The sequence below is a fragment of the Sardina pilchardus genome, chromosome 14 (genome assembly GCF_963854185.1).
Source record: "Sardina pilchardus chromosome 14, fSarPil1.1, whole genome shotgun sequence".
Classification (NCBI taxonomy): Eukaryota; Metazoa; Chordata; class Actinopteri; order Clupeiformes; family Clupeidae; genus Sardina; species Sardina pilchardus.
In genome coordinates, this window is record NC_085007.1 from 27,212,047 (window position 1) to 27,222,046 (window position 10,000).

The following is a 10,000-nucleotide window of genomic DNA, read 5'->3' on the forward strand; positions in this document are numbered from 1 at the left end:
GTCTTGGCAAACTTCTTTACATCTATCTCCATTCTCCTCATAAATAAATAATCCAGCACTCCAGAGAAGGGCATGTTTACGGTCCTGTACGAAGGGCATACGGCTTGCAGTGGTCATCAGCCATTGTGCCTGCTTAAGTGCATCTCAGAGCGGAAGCACAACTGTTGGAAACACTTAGCAGTTTGTAGAAGTAGATTTTTGAGCAGTGGAACAGTGGAGAATTGGTGCCAAATGGTGCATCTCTGCTGTTGCTAATCATGTAACAGCACTTCGGAAATGACTTCAAAACTAGAGTGTGGTAAAAGAGCTGTCTCTGGGGAACTATATGTCATTATTCAAATGCATAGTATTGCATTTCCAGACAACCACATCAGACACATTAGCTGGTCTATGTATGAGAGTATGCAATATCAGTTACTTTGTCAATTTTGGTAAATACTGTATGTGTGTGTGTGCGCAATGCTACAATCCATCACACACATCTTGTTAGTGTCAGTTTGCATGTTCATGTGTGCTTGTGCCTATGCATGGACATTCTGTCTTATGTGGTTGAGTGTGCGTGTGTATATATACACATACATGTGACCCTTCAAAGCGAAATCAGTCGCTTTGCTCACTACTTTATTTTGAGAAAATCCACAATAAACAAAGTTCCGGGTTAAAATGTTGAATTTCACGTTTTCGCATAATTCGACAGTATACCGTCTACAGTTTCATATCGTGAACTCATTTCACTGAAAAACATACGTTTTGACTGTTAAATCCGGCAAAGATTCAACACATTTGCAGTCATTCCCGTTGTCCACGCTGCTTAAAAAGGTGATTTCTCCTCTTCTGGCATATCGTGACAGGAGAAGCATGTCAACTTTGGATGCGGTTATCTTAGCGATAGTTTGTGTAATACCCTCGATATACATATCGTTGGAAAGCTTAGTTTATGGCCGTTCATGTGAGCACAATAACTTAATTTTGTAAATTTTACCGAAGCGACTGGTTTCGCTTACTGTATGTATATACACTACAGTATATATGTGTGTGCATGTGTGTGTGTGTGTGTGTGTGTGAGTGTTTCCCTTACCTGGCGGGCACCTCTATGTTGGAGATGGCGTAGAAGTACTTGAGCAGGTTCTCGCGCTGCACGTAGGTGCCGCCGAGCGCGGGCCGGAGCAGGCGCAGCCGCAGGTTGGTGAAGGTGAAGAAGTCGCGCAGGCCCTTGACGCTCTCCATGCGCGTGTACAGCGCCTCCATGTTGGCCTGCCGCGGGCCCGTGAAGATCTCCAGCCGCGGGCGCACCTCGAAGCGCACCGCCTTCTCGTTCTTGGAGCCCACCCAGCGCGAGTAGCGCTCGGTGCAGATGACCCGCGTGGCGTTGGCCGCCCCCAGGTCCTGCACGCGCTTGGCGGGCATGTTGAACGCCTCCATGCAGTCGTCGGCGTAGTACTGGTACGGCTGCCAGGTGCGCCCGTGGTTCAGCGACTTCTCCAGCACCATGACGGTGGGCCGGCCGTACTCGAAGGTCACCTGGATGTCGTTGGTCAGCTCCAGGGTCTTGTTCCAGGTCAGGGTGATGTTGGCCAGCAGCGGCTCGGGGAAGCGGCTCCAGGTGACGGACTGCCAGTAGGTGATCAGACCGCCGCGCTCGCGGTCCGCCATCAGCTGGGGCGGGTGGGCCAGGTCCGGGTTGGAGGCGTCACACTCATCACTGCACAGGTACGGGTTCTCCTGCAAATGCCAGACGGATCAAGTATTAGAGCTCATACTGACTCATAGACAAACACTGGGCACTGAGATTATATTCCACATTTATGTGCAAACATTATATAAACGTATAAAGGAACAATACAGAATGCGATCATGCTCATAATGTAAGTCATAATGCTCTGTTCACAGATTAATACTGCAATAAAACAAAGACTTAAGAGGTCTTGGCACTGAACTACTGTACAATAGAAAGCATTCTTCACCTTTATTCATGGGATTTGATTTATATTCTGTGTTTTTGTATTCTGTGCAGTACACCCTCATTTGATTGATTGTTTTCCACGGGAAGAAGCCTTTGACCTAGACAGTCACCAATTGACCTACACAGTCTATAGTCCACAGTTATGTACAGTCTATCAGCGTCTTATACACTCACACATGCCTATGACATGATTGTCAGATTAACTGTGATCCCATTCTACATGTCGCTATCCTCACAGGAACCTAGAGTGGAACTGTGACATTGTGTGGGCTGGTTGCTCCCTCCACCTTGCCCTTTGCTCTTACCACAACACACACATACACACACTCATACACACACACTCACACACACTCACACACACAGTACAGAGAGAGAGAGTGAGAGAGAGAGAGAGAGCAAGCTGTAGACAGAAAGCAAGAGTAAGGTATAATTCTTGTCTGAGACAGACACACTCAAACGCACACACACAAGCACACACACCCACACACACAGACACAACACACACACAAACAACAGATCCAGCCAACTGCTACAGCAGGTGGCCCTCATCTAAGCCCCTCCAGTGGTGATCCTTCCTGGAATCCCATTGCTGAGACAACAATTACAATGGCTCTAGAACAATCTCTCATCCAACACATGACTTTCTGTGTGTGTGTGTGTGTGTGTGTGTGTGTGTGTGTGTGTGTGTGTGTGTGTGAGTGTGTGTGTGTGTTCGCAGCAATACGTCATAGCATTTATAGTGGGAATGTCCTCTTTATAATGTATCATAGACACGTGCCCAGAGTATTAGTCCATAACAGAGCTTTCAGAGCCATAATTCTTTTGTTGACATAAAGTCACTTAACAAACACTTTATCCAGCGGAACATCCTGTCAAGTGAAAGCGTATATATCTACTGTACTGTAAGTGTTTCCAGGATGCTGAACCTATGCCATGACCTTGCTAGCAGAGCACTACAGTACGTCCTCCCTGATGAGTCACAGGAGCCAGGGTCCAGCAGCACATGTATTTCTGTCTCACAAGCAAAGCAGAGGGCTGTGCCCTCCGTCAACTCATGCCTGATGATGACCTGGACAACATTAAGGGTCCTAATTGAAATGCCGGGTCCATAATGTTGTTACAAGTCAGTCAAGAGCAAAGTGTCTCTTTCATGAACTAAAGTTATCAGTGTGGAAACACTGAGCTGACCCACCAATGTTTGTGTGGGGCTGGACGATATGGCCTACAAAAGAAATGTCCGATTTTTTCACATTAAGTCCGATTTACGATTTTAATCTTTTTTTTTTTTCCTACGATTTCTACAAATACCAAAAACGTTGTGACTTTATTTTGTTTTAATTTTCCCTCTGGGATTTTATCTAGCTTGGTAGTAGACCCAATAATCCTTTGGAAGTAACAGACAAGTCGGATGGGGGTATAGTGCAGATATCAGGCCAACTCTTGCCTTACCAGTATCATTAGTTTATACATTGTCCAGTAGGCCTAAGCTAAGCACTATTAATGAGATCCATTACTTTTGACATAAGATGTTTGCTTCCCATCAGAGACATTGGAAATAGTTTATGTCAGATCATTTTTCTGTGATGGGATTTAAAGAGAAAACCGATTTTCATAAAAACAAATATTTTAATAAAAAAAAATGATTTTCAATATACATTTTTTTAAAAATTGCACAGCCCTATGTTTGTGCTTAGGATCTTGATCATTGTATCAAATTAACAAATAGATTTTGCATAGATACACAATTAGCTTCACTTAGACTTGAGCCAAGCAACTCGAGAGTTTAAACACTGGAGGATGTCCTGCATCAATGAGTGTTTGCCCAAGCACTATAGGTGAAGTCAGCTCAATAATACATATGTATGTGCTTCACTGGAGCTCTGCTTTACCTCCCGGTGATCGATCCTTGATCGATATTCAGCTTAAATTCTTGGCACCTTTTCACACATTGGTCTACAGCGCTGAGCGAGCCAAGGGAGCAGTTCTGTGTCAATACTTTGCTGTGCTACTAAAAACAAGATGAAAATTATGATCCAACTCTTCAATGTCTCTGAGACACTACCCAAATCAGGTGGAAAAAAAATCGGCTCCAGTGATTTCTGATCCCCAATCCATTTTAACAAACAATATTATCCAAGATTTCAGCTCATACTGTACACCAAATGTGCAGTTGTTTGTGCAGTTGTTTGTTTGCTCGCAGGCTTGTTTATTGTACATTTTTCCAGCTGATGAAGAGCCATTAGTGCGTATATCATAACTCAACACTCCATCCACACTTATCTCTCACCAAAAAGAATAATTATGCAACCATCAGATGAGGTCACCGTTTATTACAACTACATTTTTTGAGGGCTTTATCCATCATTACGTCAGAGGCTTTGCTGCTAACCCAGCGCATGTAATAAGGGGGGGAGGGGCCCCACCGGGCATGCGCTTTTAACCATAATGGAATAGTAACACTCTCTTAAGCCGGCCGCTCTCATACCAGCCTGCTCTTCAATAGCTCACACCGTCAAGCGCTTAGAGATCACAATGGAAAAGAACGGAGATAAACGTGAAACCTTCAAAAAAAAAAAAAAAAAAAATGGGGAAAGAGTTGGAGGGTGTACAGTAGTAGGGGAAAAAGTGTTTGAGATTTCAGGAGGTTGCGAGACTAATGGTGGCGGTGTTGCAGGGTTGCCCAGGCTTGGCCCTGCTGCCAGGGCTCTCTTCTGGTTCACAACCTCCCTGCTCGGTATAACCAGCTCCTGCTGAATTTTAATAGACAGAGTCAAAATCTGACACAACCCTCCGTGACACTCAGCCTAGGCCTTCAGCACAGAAAATCCCTTTCATCATCTGGTTGCTACTTCTTCAGAATTCATTCCTATTCACTCTCATTTTTTTTTTATCTGATATCAGCATCCTCAGCTTCTCGGAGAAGTTTGGAAAACATATCACAACCTTTTTCCCCCCTCAACTACTGAGAACAAACACCTGCATGCTGATTCTTGATGGTTTTTGTGAGACTGGTGTCACCACCGTGATCACTGAGTGGGCTCTGCATGTATACTGGCAGCTGTTCAGAGGGCTTATGCCACTTTGCCCACAGTACTGCAACACTCCGAAGAACTACATCCATCCATGTCGTCCATAATAAGACTCAAATTCAGAATATCATGCATAAAGATAGCTGCTAGCTGCAATGCCAGGGGCCAAAAGCCAAGGCACTTCTCTGCACCCTCTAAGGAATTTGAATAAAATATGTGCAAAGGAAAACACTTATTTAGAAGGAAAAAAAACTGATAGGGCTGTACATCCCTTTCCAGGCGGTATAAAAGTGGGCATTTCCATATCTTTGTTGAACTTGAATTTTGTGCCAATTAAAAAAAAAACACACACATTTTGAAAAAGAGCCTTTAAAAAGAGTTATAAGACCCCAAATATCCAGCAGACTGGTGCTTCGACTCTTACAGTAATAACGAAGATGCACTACAGAGGATAAAGGGACCAAAGGCATTCTCCAGCTCTGTGCTGTTTCTAATGACCAGTGTTCACATATCAGTATGTGTGTGTGTGTGTGTGTGTGTGTGTGTGTGTGTGTGTGTGTGTGTATGAGTGTGTTTATGCGTGTGTGTTTTCTTGTGTGTGTATCTGCATGTCTGTCCTGATGTTGTACAAGCAGGTGTGATGCGGACCTGTGCCCTGTGCTTCAGCGGGCAGACTCACCAGCGTTCAGAAGCGCTCCAGCGGGTGTGTGTGTGTGTGCGTGTGTGTGTGTGCGTGTGTGTGTGTGTGTGTGTGTGTGTGTGTGTGTGTGTGTGTGTGTGTGTGATGACGGGCAGACTCACCAGAGTGCAGAAGCGCTCGGGCGGGTTCCCGCACGTCATGCCGATGGGCTCGACGCGGATGCGCATGAAGTCCTTGACGGAGCTGCTCTTGGGCTGGCACGCGTACTCCTCCCATAGCGCGCCCTCGTCCGTGTTCACCAGCGACTTGCACAGGTCGTACTGGCCCCGGGCGCCACTGAGCACGTGCAGCAGGAGGACGAGCAGCGGCCCAGTCCCGGCCCGCACTCGCATGGCAAGGGGAGCGGGCGCAAACAAGGCACGGCGGAGGGCTCCGAAGGGCGCGCAGGGGACGGGCGTGTGTGTGGGCACTGGATCGGGTCCAAGCTCCTAGCGGGGCCGAATCGAGCCGACCGTCTCGCGGAAACATCCAGAAACTGTGCTCTCAGCACATGGGAACGTGTGGAGGAGTGACCACACCGACGCTGAAGTCCATGGGCGTCCGATGGACATGCTGGCCTCGCATGTCACACACTCTGAGCTGCAGGAAAAAATCTTCGCTCCATCACCCACACCCCCCCTCCTCAGGCTCGCCAGTCCCCTGAATGGAAAGTCAAGGGCGGGAAGAACAGAGAAGCACTCAGCCCTCAGTGCGCCGTCTCCATTGGGAACGTCGAGGCAATCCCTGGGCCCACGTGGAACGCTCTCCCATGCAGACCCATCAGTCACAGTACTGCAAACACACCCAGCCACTGCAGTCCTGCAACAGAGAGAGTAGAGCAACAGCCACATGACAAAAGGAAGTGCTGGCTTACATAAGAGTATAGGCACAGACACACCCCAGAAATCAAAATAAACTTCTACATACTTGTCTGAGCAAGGGGGAAAGTGATGGCCACAAACAGACAGCCAGGATCACACACACCCACACAAACACCCACACACACACACACACACACACACACACACACATACACACACACTGATACAGAGTAACAGAGCTTGCTTTAGGACCCGGAGTGCGACTTGAAACTTCAGACGAATATTTCCCATGTGTCTCTCATCTGTAGATGAGTGATTTCAGCATGCAGGGCCCACTGCTGACATCGGCATCATGGATGATCAGAGGAAGGACATGACATCAATGCAAGCTTAGCCTACAGATTTGAACTACCAGCACAGCCTCAGTGAAGATGCACGTTCAGACACACTCTCTCTCTCTCTCTCTCTCTCTCTCTCTCTCTCTCTCTCTCTCTCTCTCTCTCACACACACACACACACACACACACACTCTCTCTCTCTCTCTGCATCAAGACTGCAAGTAAAAGTATGCAACACAGTGAAGACTTCTAAAACACCCATAGAATCACTAAATGTGAGACTAGGTAGCCTACCCCAACTGCACAGAAGACGATTTCATAGCTGGTTTTGTGCATAAAGTGTAAACATGTAATTGTTTTCACTTTTAAAATTAAAATATCTGGTGCCAACGCCCTGCGTGTACATTCACCGCAGGGCATGCCCATTTACACCCGTGGCACACGGGTCAAAGAGATGGTGTACTACTCACCTAAGTCATCCAGAACGAACTTGCTGAGAAGTATATATGTCTAAATATTCCAGTGAATCGGAGCCCGATAAAACAGTGTTGTAATGCCTCTTGCTCAGTAACGTTGAGTCACTGCCTTCAAAGGAGTTGGTATTTTTTTTCTGCTCTCCGCTAGTGACTTTTCATTCCGGGTATCCTCACTGTCACTGGCCGTTCGACAGACAGCGGCGGGACAGCGCCCTGGCTCTGAAAACATTCATCAAAAAAAGTCGCATGTAAAAGTCAAGCGCAGAAGCTTCACCGAAAGTCAGAGAAATACTTGAAGCGACGCGTAAGTGCTGCACCTCTTGTAGTTCAGCTCACTTCTGCAGGCGCGCGGCTATGCCCTGGATGCTCAAGGGCAGCAAGAAAAAAGCCACATGGAAAATCCTCCCCCCCTCCCCACATACACACACACACACACACACACACGCACACGCACACGCACACTAATGCGCTCTCTCTTTCTCTCACACTAATTCTCTCTCTCTGCCCAGCACACAAGCACTAATGCCTCTCTCTCTCTTTCTCTCTCTCTCTCCCTCCCTCCCTTTCTCCCCCCTCTCTCCCCTCGCTCTTTCGGTCTCTCGCTGTCATACGCACAGTGTACAATCCCCTTCTCTATCACTTTCAATCACTCTGAGCTTTTTATCTGTGGGCTCGAGCCCAGCTGCGCTGCCTCTTCTCTTTGGCTCGAGCCTCAGCCGGCTGACTGACCAACTGACCAGCGCGCGACTTAAAGGAACGGCGTGACAGAAACGAGTCCAGACTTGCCTCCTCATGTTAGGACGTCCTGTAACGTGTAGCCTATATCACAGCAGAATCTGTGGTGGACCATCGCCAATACCGCAACCTTCCTTCAGATAAGCCCATTTTAATATCTGAAACATAGCCAGTGGCACAGTTGGCAACACATAGGCTGTGTTTAGTTGGGCTACATTTGTTTTAATGAGACTTGTTTGAAAGTTGATTGCATGTGTGTGTGTGTGTGTGTGTGTGTGTGCTACTTTGATCTTAGACAGGAATTCTTGATTTTGCCCATTTTTGTGTGTGTGTGTATGTGTGTGTGTGTGCTACTTTTATCTTAGACAGGAATTCTTGATTTTGCCAATTTTGTAATTGGCATTATTTGTGTTCTAATAAAAATGATCTGCACAGTGCCTCAGTGAACCTGAATTACTTTGATGACATAACCAAACAACCAACCCTCCACAAACACACACATTTGGCAGAACTGTACCATTTCCATTGTGTGAGCCAGGGTCTGTTGGCAGGTCAAAGAGAGCTTTGTTGATGTTGATGTTGATGCTAACGCCAGAGCACCTACTGGGGAAGGGTTCAGAAGGTTAATTGAAAGTTAACCAGTTTGTAAACTGTTATGTCATTCACTTATTTCTTGAAAAGAAAAATCTCCACACCTTTCTCATGCTGCACCTGGAGCCGATTCTTGAGGCCATTATGTAAGATCAGGTGGACACACAATCTGACACACAGAGAAGGTGTGTGTGTGATTCCAAGAGAACAGCGTAGACCTTTGGTGAGAGTGCTGCCAGTGTAGCACCAATCAATAGTTTGTCCTTGGTGGGTCTCAGCTGAACCTCTAAGGCCCAAATCTCCAAGGTGCACACACGTACACAAATACACACACACACACGCACATACGCGCACACGCACACGTACTGTACGCACACACACACACACACACACACACACACACACACACACACACACACACACACACACACACACACACACACACACACACACACACACACACACACACACACACACACACACACACACACACACAACACACACACTTTCTCCCTCTCTTGCTTCAGACTCACAAGCATGTAATACTGTGCACATCCACACCCACATATTCAACAGTCACCATTTTCCTACAGACAGCTTGACGTACAGTATGGCTGAGATAATGCATTTGTGTCTGATGCCAGTGTGATGGTACCTACAATATGATTCTTACCAGACTGGGTTGCCGGAATAGCAATGTATTTGGGTTTTTTTAAGAACACTTTTGATTTTGTTCCCAAGTAGACATTTTTTTCTCTCTTTGCACATGTTACTGTAATGTGGGAATTGTTACTGTAATGTTTTATCTCATGAGCTTTCTCCCGTCTGAGCTTGTGAAGAGGGTAATTACCATCATGACATCTGATTCTGATATTTCTGCTCTCTCTCTCTCTCTCATTCTCCCCCTCTCCCTCTTACTCCCTTGCAAACAATTTGATGAAGGACAGAGTGTCCTCGTACAATTGGCAGACTGTGTGTGTATGTGCTCTCTTGGCACTCTGAAGGTCTGAAGTTCAGTTATACTTTGAAAAAAGAAGGCATCTTTGAAAATAAAAAGAACAACACCAGGGAGTGGGGGGTGGACGGAAGAAGAAAAAGCACTGAACTTTGTCTGCTTTGAGGGGGTTGCGACACGGATTGCCTCTTGCTCCCTTCCAAAACACATTCTTGTCTCTAACAAGTTTCATCTGTATGTGAATCTGGATCTGAAAAATACTAAAGTCAAAGATTTTATGGGTTACTGGGATGGAAATTCCAGACACAACCAGTATATATAACATGCACACTGTATACAACATGGACTATTAAAACAAACACATTTAATAATAAATGTTTATTTTTGTAATAACACTTTTTTTGTGCCACTGA

At 46.1% G+C, this 10,000-nt stretch overlaps 1 protein-coding gene across 1 annotated transcript in view; it reads right to left on the minus strand.

The window, feature by feature from the left end:
* Positions 1 to 7,583, minus strand: part of ntng2b (netrin g2b) — a 31,145-nt gene extending 23,562 nt beyond the window's left edge. The window contains exons 1-3 of the mRNA XM_062554447.1: positions 7,301 to 7,583; positions 5,794 to 6,490; positions 1,079 to 1,722 (exon numbers count right to left, since the gene is read on the minus strand). Coding sequence (XP_062410431.1) covers positions 1,079 to 1,722; positions 5,794 to 6,024 — 875 coding nt within the window. The 5' untranslated portion in view covers positions 6,025 to 6,490; positions 7,301 to 7,583. The remainder of the gene's footprint in view (positions 1 to 1,078; positions 1,723 to 5,793; positions 6,491 to 7,300) is intronic.
* Between the last annotated feature and the right edge of the window lie 2,417 nt (positions 7,584 to 10,000).